Source organism: Patiria miniata, unplaced genomic scaffold (assembly GCF_015706575.1).
Source record: "Patiria miniata isolate m_02_andy unplaced genomic scaffold, ASM1570657v1 HiC_scaffold_23, whole genome shotgun sequence".
NCBI classification, from domain to species: domain Eukaryota; kingdom Metazoa; phylum Echinodermata; class Asteroidea; order Valvatida; family Asterinidae; genus Patiria; species Patiria miniata.
The window spans coordinates 4969177-4987910 of NW_024037062.1; the positions used below are offsets into that span (position 1 = coordinate 4969177).

Below are 18734 nucleotides of genomic sequence, written 5' to 3' on the forward strand. Positions count from 1 at the left end.
CTGCACCGTTTATAAGGATTTTTCCCCTGCCTAATATCTGAATAAAATGACTTTGTTCAGACGGAAGATGGTGGTTAACCAACCCACCAATGGGTGCGGGGCACCGTACCCCCCCCCCAACCCCCCCCCCCCCCCCCAAAAAAAACCCCATGTCTTTAGAAATAAATTGAGAGTGACAACTTCATTTGTTTGGACCAAACTTTAAAGATTTAGTTAAGTTTCTTTAACACGCTTTAAAAACACTTTTTTTTCTAATTCAGATAAATATTGGGTTAAAGATTGTTTCTTGATGCAAGGAGGAAGATTTCCTTTTGATTACCGGTATGCAAATGAAATTGAACGCGATGGTGATTTTTTTTTAATGTATTTTTTCTTTGGGGCTGAAAAGGCGGGGAAATCCTATAAATGTTGGGAAAATTGTCATAATGAAATTATTATTCGTTTAAAATTTGTAGGTCTTTTTTAAGTGAGGTGGAATATTAAGCGGCATTTACGCAAAATATGCATGAGAATTAGCACAACTCTCCTGATTATTCACGTTCTGTCAATGAAATATTGGCTTCCCGGGTTTAAACGCTCATTTAAATTGCCGATTGTATGTAGCAATATGAAAGACAGTATGTTGAACTAGACACGGCGTAGACTGATATAAAGTATAACTTGGGGGGGGGGGGGGAGTTGTACAAAATTCCGGGTCAAACACACCATACATACTTTTAGCTTCAACAGATTCTCTCTGACATTATCCAACTGAACAACGCACAATATCCTCCGTGTTGATAGTGCTTTGTTTAATTTAAAAAATAAATCAGCACACATTACGAAACTAAGATACTATCACACTTGGTCAATGTTTTATTACAGATCCTTGCATTTCCAGTTTTGTTGTCTCCAATCAAACATCATTTTCATTGAAAACAGTGTATTACAGGGCCTACTCCGCTCTTATTGCAGGAGGTGAAAAGATATGTGCAATTTGCATCGACATCAGTAAACTTGTATGAAACGGTTTGACTATTGAACTGTGTTGGGAAAAAATGCAGCCACATCTAACGTCTTGACTGAGGTAATTACTTAACAACAGCAGATCCGGGGGGGGGGGGGGGGGAGCAGCGGGGCCGTGCCCCCCCCCCCCAGAACAGAACCCATTTTTTTTTTTAAAGTGATGATGTCGCAAAAAAGGCAGCCTCTGTGTACAGCATTACAATTGCGCCACTATGCACCATTGCCATGCACAAGAGTCCTATAGTACACCCAATGCTTTTCATATGGGGCAAAACATTTTTGGACCCACTTTTTTTTGGGGGGGGGGGGGAACAAAACAAATTAGTTGGCCTGGATCCGCCCTTGTTACTTGAACTCTAAATGACACCCTTCTTTGATCTTAAAGTTGCTGAATTCGTGCTTTTTCTCCAAACGGGGTTGTTTGTTTTATTTAAACAGAAAATTATTACTTTTTCTCTATTTTGGATGTTTTCAAACCTCTGAAAAATCGTTTTTATTGTGTGTTACTTTGCACACGAATTTCAAAAGTGACAATTTTTGCATTGCTCGAAAAAATATCAATTTCGCAAGCAAATCTGTATATTTTCAGGGTGAAACCTGAAAACAACACGGGGAGAGCAACTTGAAGCTTGAGGCAAGACTAACAAACCTTGAAACTATCGCTTAGTAATGAGACACAGACCATTTTGATACATCCAAAAAATATAAGTAAATAAGGTTTTTGGTGCTGTGTCTAAATACAATCATTCGTTTGTTGGATTTTTGTTCACCATTTAGATAACCCTTAAACACGTATTGCAAGTTGGATATTTTCTTAATGTTGAATGCAATGACCTCTGACCTAAATCTATTTCTATATTCACAATACTTCTTTTTAAATTAAATAAAACATCTATTGTTACGGCTCCTTGTTTAAAGCTGAGAAGATGCGCCAAATATGAAAAGAAATCATAATTACTGGGAATTTGTGTGGGGACTTCATTGTCCATTTTACCTTTCTTGGTTAAAACCACAATCAAGCTGAAGTATTTTCTACATGTATTATGAGCAGCAAGCCAAACAAATAATAATAATAATAATACTTCAAAAAAAAACCCAATGTCTTCTATATTTTAAATGTCTCACTTTCAAGTTCAAAGTTTGTTGGGTATAAGTGTGCATTAGTCAGCTTTTAACAAAGATTGTTGCAATCAGAATACAATATTGCTTCAGTTACATAAATACAGATATACTTTAAGCACACAGAGCTATAATGAAAGGTGGAATTTCTTTTTTTTTTACAGTGTCAAACTTCAAATGACCATGACAACTTAGTAAAGAATATTCTACATTAGTTGAGCAGCTACATCATGTATTATAATTGTCCATGCACTATATTACAATGCAAGTATAAGAAATAAATTCAAAAGAAGGCAATATTGTCATAACAGCAACAGGCAAAAGGAAAGTCATGGCCAAAACACGCCAACACACATGGCTTCTAGTTAAAGATGTACTCTCCGTGCTCTTAAACAAATTCAAATGTTTTCTCCTTTCATATTTTTTTAAATTGTATGTTTCTTTAAACGACAAAACTACTTTATTTCCATTTTGTGCAGAAATGCCTCTGAAAAAGGCTTTACTAATACTTTGGGTTGCCTTTGCATGCAAATAGATCTGCCCTGCGAGTAGACTGGTTGCCCATCCCTACAATATCGATACTGATAGGAAAGAGGGATATCTGTTAGTCAGCAAATCATTCAAATTTAGTTCAGTCCTTATTATTCCATAACTAAATATGTAACAATTTTTTTTTTTTCAATGTCTCAATCAAAAGTGAATTTCTATTGCCAAATAAAAGCAATTGAAAAAAAAGATGCTTTTTAACAAAGACAGCACAGGCTATACATATTGCAGGCGTATTTTGTCTTTCAGAGTGATTTTCTTGTCTGATTCTGAATCAGCTATCTTTAAATGGACAATGAAGGGTTACTTCAACATACATTTACTTAACACGAACACTCCCACTGAATGACTTACGATGTCCTAAGTTTTAAAGCTTTTACATTAATTTAGTTGGGGAATAATCATTCCAAAAAATTGGATGGCTTCTCCCTAATATAACAACGTGTTCATTTTAAAGAGTGATGCAATTTTTCTTTACGATGCAAGCAATTACTATATATTGAAGACCCCCCCCCCCCTATAATTGTTACATAACGGCAAAGGCACTGTCTGGATTTTGTTCTTATCAAGGTGAATTCTCATATATTTCAGTTAAAAGACACAAGAAAAATATAATGTTTAAGGCACGAAAGTAGTACAAGCGTTGTCCAAAACATGCTGAAATTACAAGGGAAAATGTACAAAAATAATACCTTCAACACAAGACAACATACTGCAATACAAAAGGAGAGTTGAAAATTCTAAGCTGGAGAGAATAGCATTGTTTTGTAGTACAAGACAGTCCGTAATGATACAGATATCTTAATAACAATTTGTACTTCTTGTTTATCTTTCTTAAAATAAAAAGCAAAATTTGTACCAATCAAATAATATGCTGAAGGGGAAATACTGTCTGAAAATAACTTTGAAAGCAACATTGAAAAACAAACCCTGCATTCCCTGCAGATAAATAACTATTTGAAAAATAGGAAAATAAGAGTACCAGAATAGAGAGTAAAGAGGGCCAAATGGTGCACATACACACAAACGTAAACACTAAAACGTTAAAAGGAGTGAGTCTTGTACATGAAATAAATTGTAATTCCAAGAAATAGAACATATTCAAATCTAAAAGATAAATTTAATATAAATAAAACTATGTCCTGCTGTAATTTGACAATATTTTACAATATATACAGAATAGATACTTTGATAGGGCCAGGTGAATACCAAAGAATGCTTGAGCAGTTTAGGGCAAAGCAAAGAGAAAGATGGCAAAAAATACTTATACGGAATCATACCGAAAATTTCAGATAAAATGTGCAATTTTCAAATGTTTACAAGAATTAGAAGGCACTGAATTCCTAACGATCACAATTAGGAAAAAGCTAAACCAGTTCTATATTTCACTGCACAAATGCAAATGTATTAGTTGAATATTGTTGGTACTGAAGCTTTGGTTAAGGCTAAATTTATTAAACAGTTACAATTTAAGTACTGAAGAATATCACAAAATAATATGCAAGGAATATTTGTGTCTCATCACCTACCACGGCAATCACAATGAACACAAGGCAATTTGTACAAATACAACATTCCAAAGGCACTTTTCGTTCATTTTTCTACATCACATTCTGCGGTTACAACTTGCGAAATATTGATATATTTGTGGGGAAAAACAGCCTATTTGACAATTCTAATACAGTAAAATGCGCTAGGAATTACAGTTCAAACATGCAAGCATCAGAATCTGTCACATTTCACAAGTCTCACAATTACTACAAATGACAGTATATATAACTCACTTACTATTCATGAATAAGTAGATTTACTCAAATATTCACAAAATTGGTATCTAGTTTTTAAATGAATTATACACCTTTTCCTGAGATTCAGAACGAACCTTCAAACATCTAAGGGAAAATGATGATGCATTTTGATGCAAAGAGAGATTGATTTTTTCCTCTTACAACACTAGGAAAAAAATTATGTTCTTTGTACAACTACAACAGCATGCCTACATATACACACTTTTTACCAATAAATGTACATTAAATTTATCCTTTTAATAATCTGTTCTAATACTTTGATTTGATGGTAATTGTGGTGAAAATAAATGAAAGTCCAACATAGTTCTGGTTCAATATTTGATCAATGGCTTAGCCTTAAGGACATAAAATGACATAATGTCACCGATTTGGTTCCAATCATCACTGCAACCAAATGAAATAGATCATGGTCATATAAGTTGGGTAATCAGTAGGCTGTGATATCAAGAGGAACTGTAGCAATAAGGTTTTGCAATTTAATCCTCGCAGACGAAATCGTTTTTCTTGATGGGGAGTTCCACAATGAACTGAAAAGCTCTTGCCAATGTGTTATCATTTTAGCAGTTGCAGTTATGACATCTTTACACATTGCTTGTTGACATGTTGTTTGAGTCCTGCAGGAAGGAGAGAAAGAATGCTACCTTTCATTGGGGTTAACATTGCTCAGGTGACAAAATGTACCGTTTAGTGCATGACATATTGATGACTCTCTATACACAGGGTGGTGAAAAAGAAGGAAACCCACATTTGACAGGAATAACCTACTTACTTAACTTTTTTGAACTGAGATTTTTTTATAATTTAGTACAGTATAGCTCTTCAACCACACATGGTGAAAAAATCTTTATAAAAAATTGAATACAAGTCACTAAAATTACTGTTGTCCACGTGTAAGTCTAGTGAAGTGTTTTTTCCCCTTCAAATCAAGCTCTGGAGCTCAGTCAAGCGGATGGAATAAAGCCGTCCGTGGACAAACAAGTTTGGCACATGAAATTTTTAAACTACCATGTCTCAGAGACAAAATATGCATGTGCAATTTTTTTGGGTCACTTATGTTTAAAGATCAATATTTGAAAACAATTAAATTGAATTTTTGAAATACGCTCAATAAGTAGGTGAAAATTGCTGTCGAAAGTGGGTTTCCTTCTTTTTGCACCACCCTGTACAATCGGGTGTAATGAAACTCAGTTGTTGAGCTGAACAAGTAACTGTCCATGTATGTGTCGCCTAGGGACTCTGAGCATGGACAATAGATAGTGCTACCACTTCTGACAGCCAAGTACATAGTGGGAGGGACACCCACTTATGCATACTGGTTCATGGGTGTACAGTGCTCACTTTGCTCAACTTATGTTATTTTGAATCTGCACAAAACCAGAACATCTTTGTGTGAGCGTCAGGCACCATCAGCATTCAGCTATGCAATCTACAGTACCTCCCGTTGTCTCCCCCAACTCTCCTTTTGTAACTGTTGATGGGGTAACATGCGCGCAGAGTCAATACCCAGAAAAACAGACATGGCAAGATAATTCATCTTGATTTGAACCCTTTTTTAACCGGATCAAACCCCAAAAGATTGACAGGTCTAAATGCCATAAATTATACATCAGTTCTGTGTGCAGTTGAGTCAATTGCCAAGTGAGAGATGGAAAATCTTATTGACCTGGCAAAAGGCGGCAAGTCTCACACTTAAAAAATCCTGAGTTGTAGATGTGCACATAAGGCACAGAGTGGAATCTAGAACAATGCAATGTAATATAATGTAAAACGTATGGTACTGAGGAGGTTGAAGTAACAGAACAGCTAATCAACTCATTGTGGTTGGGCACACACTTGACTTACTACTCATCGTCTCCAATAGAGGATTTCTATTATCCGTAAAGTACACGGAGGAACAAAAAAAGAAGAATACTTTGAATCATAAAGAGTTAATCAGGATATAACTTTGTGAGTGTGCTCAAAAGTGAAAGAATTCTTTAGGGAATCTCTGTACAACACATGATCATCACTCCACTCTGTGAGATTAAATCTTTCCCAAACAGAACACTAGTTCCACAAAAGTGTTGAGTAGATTTCACTATGGCTAATACACAATCTTTTGTAGTATACTGTGGTGATCAATATGATTTCTGCTTCTATATCCCTACATAGTGACATGTCTCTGCTAAGAGGTTCTGCAACCATCACCCAGGCTTGCACAGTACAGACATTCCACTTTAATCCTAAAGCCTCCTGGATCCTTCAAAATCTACCTGCAGGCCTGCAACTGCAAATTCAATAAAAAAGAAGAGGACACTCCAAACCATACAAGACTTTGTACAGAACTTTTCAATTTGTAATGGCGCTCATGAGGAGTAAAAAAACGAGGAAATCAGCGGAGGTGTTTGAGTAACTCTTAAGGTTTGGTTTACGACATCAGGCTCAATGCCCATTGGAGATTGTAAAAATGTACTGTCCATTCGCTTCACAATATTCAATTGTTTCTCTCCTAGCTAATGTTCATTCACCTTGTATGTTCGAATATCTGCAATCCCCTGAGAAAGGGCTTTTATGTTTAATTCCACAAATTTGCGATGCAAACACACTGGTTCAAAGCCTCTACATTATCACATCTGATACAGGGGCAGCAACCAGTCTATACTGCGATAACTAAGTTTTTGTTAGGCTGCAAATAATTCTAAAATTTTCGTTCAATGTCTCATTTCAAAGAACAACTTTTGTAGTGCTAGAAAAATAATAACCAAAACACCCCCTCCCACAAAAACCCCCAAAGAAAAACCACTCTATAATTCGGGTTGAAACCTCAGAAAAGCATAGACGGTACATTTTTAAAGCAATAATTCTCCGTTCATATAAACATGTCATAGAAATGTTCACAAACTCTAGACAGTCACTGTGATAACTTTCAAAACCTGAAAGTGAAACAAAACCAAACTATTAGTAATCATACTGAGGAAATATCAACATACACTCAATGTTACTGTCGGTTACTGTTAGTTGTTTGCATTGCAACCACCTGGTCTAAATCAAAATCACACGGTGCTACAACTGTGGATATCATGTCCACACAACTGTGGATATCCACACAACTGTGGATATCCACACATACTGAGCAATCAAAGGCCATTTTAGACAGTTACAAAGACCCATAAACAATGATCAAGTCAGATCAGCTGTACTGGCTTTGTGTAAGTTTATTTCATCAAAATAAATTTTCTTGTCTTTTATCTCTAGATTTTCTATAAATGCTTGAAAATGATGAACAGAATGTGAAAAATAACATGCAAATTAGTCTTCAAATTAAGGGTTTGTTTGAAAGTCAAATGCATTCAAAAATGGCCCCGATTTGGAATAGTTTTCGGTGAGAGCTGAGACCCACACACAAGTCTTCAAACTCACGCTGGACAACACAGAGTCCGACCGAGGGCTAAGGTTTCGGGTAGATGGGCGGGAGGTGCTGGTGGAGACCTCTGAGAGGGAAGAGGTGGCGCGAGACAAGCTTCCAGACGTGGCCCTAGAAGCAGCCCCAGAGGTAGCCCTAGATTCAGCCCCTGACGTGGCTCGAGAGGCTGCCTCATATCTGGCTACGCTGGCAGCGCGAGCCTTCTCAAACACATCATCATCATCATCATTGTGAGGAGCCTTGAGTTGACATTTAAATGGAGATGAGGGATTTTTGACAAACAAAACAAACGGTTTGAGTGTAATGACATAGATGATAGGTTGCTACAAACGACCTCACACACGACTTCACATTTTACCTGAGCAAAGTTTACATCACACAGAATGTGGCAGTGTTTCCACAATTTTTACCCGGTGGGGGGGGGGGGGGGGTGTTTATACAAAACTCATGACTCGATAAAAAAAAATGTTTATTTTTGTTTTCTGACAAGACATAATGGACCAATGTGACTCTTCAGCATTGTTACAAATCACCAGCAATGCAAAATACAAAATCAACATCGGTGGTGGGTTGGTGGGGGGGGGGGGGATGTTACAAACTTCTCTTGTATGTTTTAATACATATATCTCTTTATCCTTTGTTTCCAGATCAGGGTTTAATGTCATGGCTCTGCTAATTGTAAGCGAAGAATTCCGGAAATTTTGCTCAAATGGACAGTAAATTTACAGGTTAAAAGGAATTTTACCTTTTCTGTATGTGCACATCGTGTAACTAATAATACTGGGAAAGTCAAACTTTCGAAGAAATGGCATTATCAATAGCAGTCACCAAACAGGGATCAAATCACGTCACTCACTGCAAAAAAACCAACTTACATTGACATCCACATCCACTACCACCTCAGACACGTTTGTCTGTGGGCGGGGGGACATGGAGGATTTTCTGGAGGTGGTGGAAGGGGCTCTGCTCACTGGGGAGGTCACCTTATGGGGATGAGTGGATTGGAAGAAGGTTGAAAAATTAAAGGACGTGATGGGACAGTCTGATCAACATCAAATTTGGAAACATGGATTTAAGTCCCTTTTCTGGCACACCATGCGAAGCATACACTAGGAAAAATACCCATTTGTAAACACTGCAGCTAATACAGATTTCGTATCAACACAAGTGCTGAAACTGATGTTTATACCTTAATGGTAATCCTATCAAACTGTTTAAATCATTACACTTGCAATTTTTACAACTGGTTTAATGTGCACAAAACAACAAACTGTGCTTTTGTGTATCAGTAGATGAACATGTACATTCCAAAACATGTTGGTTGTTTTCAAGATGTACTTTCCGTGCTATTTTTCTTAATTGCTCTTTTCTCTAGCAATACAAAAGCTATTCACTCGAACGTAGAAATAAGCCCAAGTTAAAGGAATTATTAGTTCATAAATTAAAATTATTTGTGGCATGGCAATAATTCAGTTCTCGCAGAGTTGATTGGTTCCCGCCCCCTATCAGAATCAATAAAGTAGGGACTGGAAACTAGTCTACTCCATCTGTATGAGCGTAAAAGCAGCCACAGGCTTGGACACATCCAAAATATTTAAAAAAACTTTAAAAAATCCCGTTAATATCAAACATAAAGTTGTAAGAACAAAAAACAAATTTGTTGAAGGGCACGGAGAGTACATCTTTAAGTGGAAGAAAACAGTTAACCAACACGTTTAAATGGAAAAAAAATAAAGATCCTCAGCCACATTTTTCAAAATGTTTAAATGGAACCCAAATTTAACAAAATGGGACCTTGTTAATGAGGGATCTGCCTTCCAGTTTTATTTAACAAGTATTTTTCAATGATAAGCAACTATCTATAGTGTCAATCAGATACAGTGTAAACCATTTATAGTTTTTTATATTTTCAATAGGACGCTGGGCAAAGACCAACTTTCCATGCATCTTCCACGCGTGATATGTGCATACTTTTGTAAAGGGCTGGCAGAACATTTAAACTGTGTGTGAAAGATTTGCTTATAGCATTCCTAATATTCAGTGTGGATTCCCCTCCTTATCCAAAATGGGATTTGAATCTGTGACCTCAGGAAATGTGTCCTCTACAGGTGCAGTATGTTGGCAGTCACCCCATTTGTCAATGTCTTTGTTCTGAGACACCATGAAATGTGTTTTAAACAGTATCGTAATATCTTTTATTTGCATAATTTGAATATTTTTTTCATCACTTGTCTGAGCAAATGAGCAACCTCTCTTTCTTTACAAACTTCCTAATAACAGACTGACATGAGCCTGGATCTTTCTTTGTTCGATTCCATCAAGGAAAAGCACACTTGCAATGTCAAAATCCCACACTTGTATTCAATCAATATGCACACAAGTATTATGTCATGCAAGAGCAAACAGTAACAGTTAAAGTAACACAAAGGATGGTCAAATTTAAAACTCTGTAAACGGTTTTCTTTTCATCATCAATGGTGAAATTTGAGTTCATGTTTTATTCTGAGTTAGAGGAGTACCTCAGACTGGCGACTTTTGGTATCTCTTGACATACTGGTCGAACTTCTGCTTGCATTCTAGAAAAATCAGGGAACAACTGATTAGAAATTGAGGATCCTACAAACAATAGTATACTGCAGAACACTACAGACTGGGACAATGCTGTTGATAGGGAGTAGCTGATATTCTGTAGATTTTGGCTCTCAGCGTCAACAGAAGGGGATCTGCATAGCCTATGATCTGCATAGGCCATGTCATTGTGATTATACATGTTTATGGTATTGTCATAATGCAATATGAGTACAGAGTTACACAGACTGCTTGGTTGTTTGTTGTTCTGCTCTTCAGAATTCTACAGACTGGAGATATATGACGTAGCAGAGACATAAATCACTGACTTTTACAAAGTCTGTAGACTTACAAAATGAAACACCATCTTCAAAAAAAGTATGAGGTGTTTCATAGGAGTCACAGTGTTTGTAGAGTTATGGAGTCTGTCGAATTATTAGGCTTACATAGACTGAGTAAAAATATACAATGTACAATATACAGCGTATAAAAAAAGTTTATGTAACTTAATAACAAAGAAGAAACATACAGAGTTCATATAACTTAATAAAAAAGAAGAAACATACAGAATTAGAGTCAATCTGCAAAATTACAAAGGATAGCTTTTACAACCCTGCAATATAGAATTAAACTGAAGTAACATGCTACACTGCTCTCCACAAAGAACACCACTCTGTGAAGTGGTATGGCAGATGTCCAAGGCATTACTTCACTCGGGATGTTCTTTTAAGAAAACAGAAAATACTCTTTTAATATGTCAAATTGCCATTCACAAGTTTGCATTGGTCATGATGACTGTGACACTGATGAGGACTTCCACTATACCATGTAATTTTGGAATCCATGAAATCATGCCAGTCTTCTTTGTTGCAAACTAAAATGTGAAATGGGAGATGGCATGATATGTTAGCAGGGGTCACAGTGTTATCCATAGACAATTAACGATAACCTACCCCAAGGGTGAGCCTCTGGGATCCAGAGCTGCCAGGTCGAGAGCGCTGGGCACTGCCACCCCTGCTGGCAGCCCGGCCACTGGTCTGAGAGAAGGAGGCATCTGAATCCCAGCGCTCCAGCTCCTCGCGGACAAGACGCTCCATCTGCTCTCGCTTCACATTACCCCCACTGCTCTCATCCTGAGATTCAACCAAAAATAAACAATCATGACGTGATGCTTAGGTAAATATATTCAAAATTTTCAAAGTGCTCCACAGTTGTTAACCCTGTTCATCAGCGTGTCAGACCAGTGATCAGTTTCTCGCAGCAGTTTGAGATCAGGGCAATTAACTAATTGTAATGCATATATAGCGCTTTCCATAGTATCAACAATCTCCAAACGCTTTACAATTATTTCCCGGTTCATCAGGCCATGAGACCACACGGCAGCCGATATCAGTGCACATTCGGTCCTCTACCCTCACAAGTACCCATTCATACTCATGGGTGGAGAGAGGCAATTGTAGTTAAGTGGCAGGGTTCGAATCCACACACCATCGTACATGAGTCAAACATCTAACCATTGGACCATGGCACCTACATTTGTATTTATACTCCTGGGTGGAGAGACAGCGAAGGGAGGCCGAGTTAGAGGGCAATACCACATACATTTGGGAAAGATTCCCATATCTGGCCATCACTTTTCACCCTGCGCACAAACCATATGCGACTGGTCTGAACATTTTTAAGTGTTTTCTCAGTAAATACTTCAAAATTTTCCCTGCAAAAATTTGACTTTTTAGGACATATTAACACTTTCTGATGGCTGATAGTCACTGAAGGGACAAATGAGTGATGGCCAGATGTGGGAATCTTTCCTAGATTTGTATCGCTAGGATAGACAGGAATATACCTTTTGTGTATTCATTTGTTAAGTAATGGAAATGACATAGAATATCCTCTGAGACACCTACATAAGGTCTATGTTAATGGTCAAGTCTTTTCATGGGTAAACAGGTAAACTCTGCTAATGTAGGTTTTCAAACATCCTGCACATCTCACACCCGGGTGCAGGCAGATATCAAGGTTTCCCCTTTTATTTCCTATTTACACTAGCCTTGGTCAATGCTCTCGTCGTTATTCGTCCCGTACGCGGTCAATCGTCGGCATATATCCTCACGCGCTATGCACATGCATGTAAAAATACAGCGCGAACAGCGACCTCATGCGGCCACTATTTTTTTTATGCAAATCAGTTGGGGACGATCGAGAGCCTTGGTTCAATCGTCGGCAAAAGCTTATGTTTTTCTTTATTTTGCGCTGGATTTCTAACGCACGACCTCGTATGCGAATACAGATGTGTAGGCGGGGCTAATATGTGGAGTGTCCAATCACACCTTGGTAAATCCGGACGTCATCAAATTATTTGCAGCTATTCGCCTTTTGCGGACGTGAGTGGAACCACAGTTTTTGTGCATTGGTGCCGTGTGCAGAGACACACAACGTGTATTATGTACGGTGCCGGTGCCACGTTTCACTATGCAAGTTTCCACGCAACGATCGACCAATAAGAAAACGACATTTAAGTTCAGCTAAGGCTATTAACATAATGAGCACCACCCCCAAAACCTCACATGGACGATTGAACCAAGGCTCTCGATCGTCCCCAACTGATTTGCATATAAAAATAGTGGCCGCGTGAGGTCGCTGTTCGCGCTGTATTTTTACATGCATGTGCATAGCGCGTGAGGATATATGCCGACGATTGACCGTGTACGGGACGAATGACGACGAGAGCATTGACCAAGGCTATATTTACACTGATATGCAGGTTATTTGCTGCAAATATTTTTACATGAGAATTGACTGCGCAATAGCATTATTAAAGTTCAAGGAAGAGATCTGTGCATCAAAACAAAAATACACCCAGAAATGTAAAAGCAACATGAATTATGTGATCATCAAAGCCACAAAATAGGAAGCACTTTTAGTCTGAAATAGCAAATCCCTCATTATAATCTGCAACAGCTTTCACTCAAACAAATGACTCAAAGGCAATGACTATTTAGAAGCAAACTCACTGCAAAATTAACAACAAACTGTGCAACAAAAAATAGTTATTTTTGTTGGTCGCATCAAACCATTGACTGTGGTTATCTGCCTCAACACATTAACCCTAACTCCCTAGCGTCTTTTACTAGGAACTGGACGAAGTCCATCAAAATTATTATTATTATTATTATTAATGGTTTATTTTATTAAACTTTCACGGCCAAAAGGCCGAATTGCAGTTTAATTTACACACATTAAAAATTGTTACATATTAAAATTACAGAGAATTACATCGTGTAAAAGATACAATAAAAAGGTAAATCACAACAAAATACACACAAGTAATAAAAATTAAAATCATTCAAATCCGACTGCGTAAAATACGCAGTCGCAGACCCCCCACAGAGATGGCCGTCATTGAGTGAGCTCTATACGTTCATGAATACAATAAAAAGGTAAATCACAACAAAATACACACAAGTAATAAAAATTAAAATCATTCAAATCCGACTGCGTAAAATACGCAGTCGCAGTCCCCCCCCCCCACAGAGATGGCCGTCATTGAGTGAGCTCTATACGTTCATGAATACCGAACTTACTTCATGTAATAAGTTAACCAGTTAACCAGAAACTGTGACCAACAACGAGTTCTTTCATCAACTCAGGAAAAAGAGGTCACATATCTTTGTTAATCAGATCAGTTAAGTAGGGAATAGAGCTACATTTGTACCTGTTAGTCCTACAGCGTATTGTGCTGAGATGATCATTGTTCCTTAACCCATTGTTCCTAATCGGGGGCAACCAGTCTCTGAATTTGTTTGAAGTGAGTAATGATTTGCCAAACACGGAACACAATTGTTCTCTGCGGCGGGAAAGTGGGGGAACATTGAGTTGGGAACATATTTCACTGTAAGATCTATTGAGACAATATTCATAAGACAAAATGATACGAAAAGCCCTGCGCTGTAATTTTTCTAGACATTCCTCTTGCTTTTTTGATAAACATGAGTGCCAGACAGGGGTCGCATATTCTAGAGTAGGTCTGACATATTGAATGTACACAGTAACCAGATCTGGAATGGGGACACCACAACGTTTTAACTGACGTAGGAAAAACAATCTACGATTGAACATTTTACACATAGCATCAACCTGTTTGTCCCATTTGAGGTTATCTTGTACTAGAACACCAAGAATTTTCAGACAGTGAGTTCTTTCGATTGGTGAGTCACCGATGTGAAGAAATGGTGACTGCGGTGAATTACGCTCAAAATTTATGAACAAAAAATTGCATTTTGATGGATTAAGTTTCATGTTATTAACAACAGACCATTGATGAAAACAGTCAAGTTCTTGTTGTATAATCTCACACTGGGCTGGATTTGTAATAATCTGAGAAAAAGTCATATCATCCACATATTTAAAATGAGAGACATCTTGACTGGAAGAATGTGCGTCAACAAAATCCATCAATCACTGTGCGTCCAATACAAAACTGGACATGACATAATGGAATCCACCACTGACGCACTGGTTGACAGTCATGGATTTGCTATCACAATAGCAGTACAGGAAGCTAGGCAAAATCAATCGGATACCCCTAGCACTGCTTCAGGCCATTAGGCCCAAGTCCATTGTACTCCATCAACATTTAGTCACGCCAGGCCTTCTGGACCAAGTCCCCCAAATCCGCCAAAATGGGGGGATGGATTTTGATGGAGTTGGAGTGGTTAGGGTTAAGCTGTTTTGCAAAGGTTTAGGAAACTTCATTACACCCTGAAAAAGGGAGTTATGTAGCTCTTATTTAACAAGGCAGTAATTACAGGTTATGGGTGCACTTCTCACTCTTATTATGGTGCAGGTAAAACAAACTGAAGTTTAATTACAAAGTAGTCTGGAGCTGAGATAAGCAGTAACGAATACACACACACACACACACACACACACAATATACCTCATCATAGTCACTATAAGCAGAAGCCGAGGAACCAGACCGAGAAGGCAAGCCCATTGTACTCTTATAGGCTTGCTTAATTTCTCTCTCCTTTGACGTTAAGCAGGTATAAAAACGAGCAAAAAGAATGAAAAAGAGGATGGCCAAAAAAAGAAAAGGAAAAAAAAACACAGAACCTCCTAATTAGGGGAACAGAACATAAAAACAGTGTCAAGCAAGAAGAAAAACATTGCTTGTCAAACAAAACAAAAAGATAAGCAACTTCATGAAATACAATTCCTCTTAAATACTTCATATGGAGTTTTTAACTGGAATTTGCTTCCAGAGAAAATGCATAGAAGCTGCATCTCTATTGTTATAGAATTCTTTTTTAAATGGCCAGCGTTCCCTCTAGGATTTGATCACTTAATTTGGATGCTTATCTACAAACATGTACAAAATACTTTAAATACTTTTAAGAAACAACTGTTGAATTTCCAAAATTAAGTTCAGAAAGAAAATCACCATGTTACCACATGACTAAAAATCTTACAGGAAAGACACATATGAATATAAAGGTTGTAGTGGTTACGAACACAGATTTGTGGGGGGGGGGGAGGGGGGCGGGGAGTTGAAGGACGAAGGGAAGAGTGGGGAGTTTATCATGGAGGATTTACCTCTGTGATGCTGTCTAGGAGTTTGCCCATGGTCTCACGACGTTTCAGCTTGGCCCGCTCCATGGCTTCCAGCTTGACCAGCACAGCGTCTATCTTAGAAACAATGCTCCCAATGGAGTGTTCCATACGGTCCACACGACGACTCAACCTAAAAGTCAGAGAAAGATCATGTTGAAGAATGAGTTTGACACTTCACATAGGCACAAATCATGTTTACCAGCAGTGCATCATGAGGAAAAGCTAACATCTGTTTGACAAAATTGTCAAGGAGTATGTGTTTTCCACACGCAAACAGACTCTGAAATTTCTAATGTTTTTATTTGGTTCACAGAAATCACATAAATAATCTTAATGTTTCTGAAACAATGGCAAGGTAAAACATAAATGAAAGAATGAAACATTGCTTGCACACCTCTGACGTACAAGCCTTATGGTTGTGTTTATTCTAAAACCACATCAAATCGTCTTTAGATTTTTTGCTGCTTGACTCTGGATTGACGTACTCTTGAAAATGTCTTCATTGTCTATTTTCAAACATGTTCTCAGTTGTGTTTATCCTTGGTCCTTCTGTGTCATTAGTCTTTTCTTAAAGCCAGTTTTGGAGCATGCCATAAGTAGAATCAGAACTACCTAATAAACACCCTGTTATTGGTTCATTAATTGAATCAACTTTTGGTATTCATTTCCTCGTCTATTCAAAACTTTTTCAGATTTATTTCACAAATGAATTGATTTCCACTCTACTCTGCTTGCATCCACTGAGGGGCATAGTTTCATTCCCTGTGGGTCTCTAGATGGTCCTTGGTTTAGTACTGTTGTTCAGCGGGAGTCAAGCCTAGGCACCGAGGCTGTGCTGAGTTCTTCACATGGCAAGGCTAATGAGTGTTTGGACCCACAGCTGACAAATATGCAAAAAATGTACAGATATTGGCAGTTCTTGTTAAACTTTTAAAAGAAATACTATCCTGTTTTGTCCAAACTCCTACCCATTATCTAAAGCTTAACTATCCAGACCACTGTCTAGTTTCTTTCACAGGATTAATTCCTAATGTACCACCTTACATTTAGGATACTTTTCGGACCATGAAAATATTTGACTACAAACAAGGCCTCTTTTTTAATAAAAGATTATTTAAATTCTTATCAAACATACTTCTGTTTTCATATAAAATGAACTTACACAACAAACTCTTCGTAAGAGACGCCACTGACTCCACCACGCCCCCCTCCAGCTTGAGAGTCCTCATCATCACTGTCCAGGCCATCGTTGAAGCTGACACGGCTCTTGCTGCGGCCAGCTGAAGCTGTCTGGGGACGGTTGGTAGTGGTCACTTGGGCCTCCTCCAACTCCGCCAACTGGTTGTTCAGATCGGTCTGGAAAAGGTGAAAGGAAAGGAAATGGAACACAATAAGAAAGCACAGGCTACTCTGGGCCAGAATGAAGTATATCTGTTTAATTCTGACTAAATTCTGTTTGGATTCTTCCTGATGTTTACATACAAATACTGGGAGCCAAGCCCCAGCCCAACAGGTGGTGCATGAGTTTGAGTTCATTGTTTTCTACCTTCTGTCCTTCCAGATCAGCAGCCATCTTCATCTGCTCCTCTGCATCAAGGATGCGGTCGCCATCGACGTCATACTTGGCAAACACTGCCTCAATCTCTGCATCGGCATGCCCACGGCTGGGGGGAAAAAGTTACCAATTCATGTGAGCAATGTTTCGACAACCAGAAATCTATGACACATTTGGAAAAACTGTGTTAACAGTATGGAATGGATCCATAAATGAATGTAGCAGGACGACAATGGGAAATAACATCTTATCGAGCATTTTGTATCTCTGGTATACAACGAGTGATATTTTTTTAAATGATATTGACATCTAATGTTAATCTTTGGGAAAATTATAAGATTTTATGTAAGTTGATTCCCAGATAAATAAGCAACCAAACAAAGCATGACCTAGAGAATATGGTGCACCAGGTGAGGTTTGAACCAGTCATCTGAGACAGAGGGCAAGTGCGTCAAACATCGTCAAACATCTTAACCAGGTCACCACGAGATGGTAAGCAAACCAGATTACATTTAAAACTGGGTCAAAGAGCTAGGAATGTATGCTTGCTACTTAAATATTAGCAGGAAGTTTGAGGTGTACACAAGGAAAGTTCATAGAACCAACATGTAACCTGCAACTGAACAAGTAGGAAAGTGAACAAAAGCAGGATATTAACTAAGACCTTCATAGATATGGAAGTTCTCAAATAGCACTGGACCGCACTGCTTTTCTGTTCCCTTGTTTTGGTTGGGGGAGTCATCCTGTGGGATGGGCAATTATGCACAGACATCTGATGTTTTCCAATCTGTGCTTAGTCAATTTCTGCATGGTAAGCACATCCTAATTTACACTTAAATGTGACTGAGCTTTTTTCATTGTTATCTGAGCAATTTGAAATTAGTTTTAGTTTTTAATTAAAACCTTCTGCTAGTGTTTCAGTTGAGTCCTCACAAGTCAATCACAAGTCCTCCCGTTTGCAATTCAAGTCACAAGCTATTCAAATAAACCGTGTCAATGACATTATTTTGTTACTGTTTATCCTTGTGAATTATAGAACTGACTTAGAATTGACCACAACACTGGCCCCTGTCCCCCCATGTCTCAGGCAGCATGTGTAATTACAAGCCGTAGCTAA

At 38.1% G+C, this 18734-nt stretch overlaps 1 protein-coding gene across 7 annotated transcripts in view; it reads right to left on the reverse strand.

The window, feature by feature from the left end:
- Nucleotides 1-832: 832 nt before the first annotated feature.
- LOC119731326 (polycystic kidney disease 2-like 1 protein) overlaps nt 833-18734 on the reverse strand; it is a 52532-nt gene continuing 34630 nt past the window's right edge. The window contains exons 11-20 of one of the 7 annotated variants that reach the window (XM_038204481.1): nt 17609-17726; nt 17225-17418; nt 16045-16192; nt 15389-15478; nt 11403-11582; nt 10401-10457; nt 8757-8864; nt 7878-8120; nt 6321-6346; nt 833-5092 (exon numbers count right to left, since the gene is read on the reverse strand). In XM_038204481.1, the coding sequence (XP_038060409.1) occupies nt 5092; nt 6321-6346; nt 7878-8120; nt 8757-8864; nt 10401-10457; nt 11403-11582; nt 15389-15478; nt 16045-16192; nt 17225-17418; nt 17609-17726 (1165 nt within the window). In that variant the 3' untranslated portion in view covers nt 833-5091. The remainder of the gene's footprint in view (nt 5093-6320; nt 6347-7877; nt 8121-8756; nt 8865-10400; nt 10458-11402; nt 11583-15388; nt 15479-16044; nt 16193-17224; nt 17419-17608; nt 17727-18734) is intronic. The other 6 variants (XM_038204480.1, XM_038204483.1, XM_038204482.1 and 3 more) reach the window with 6 other exon arrangements.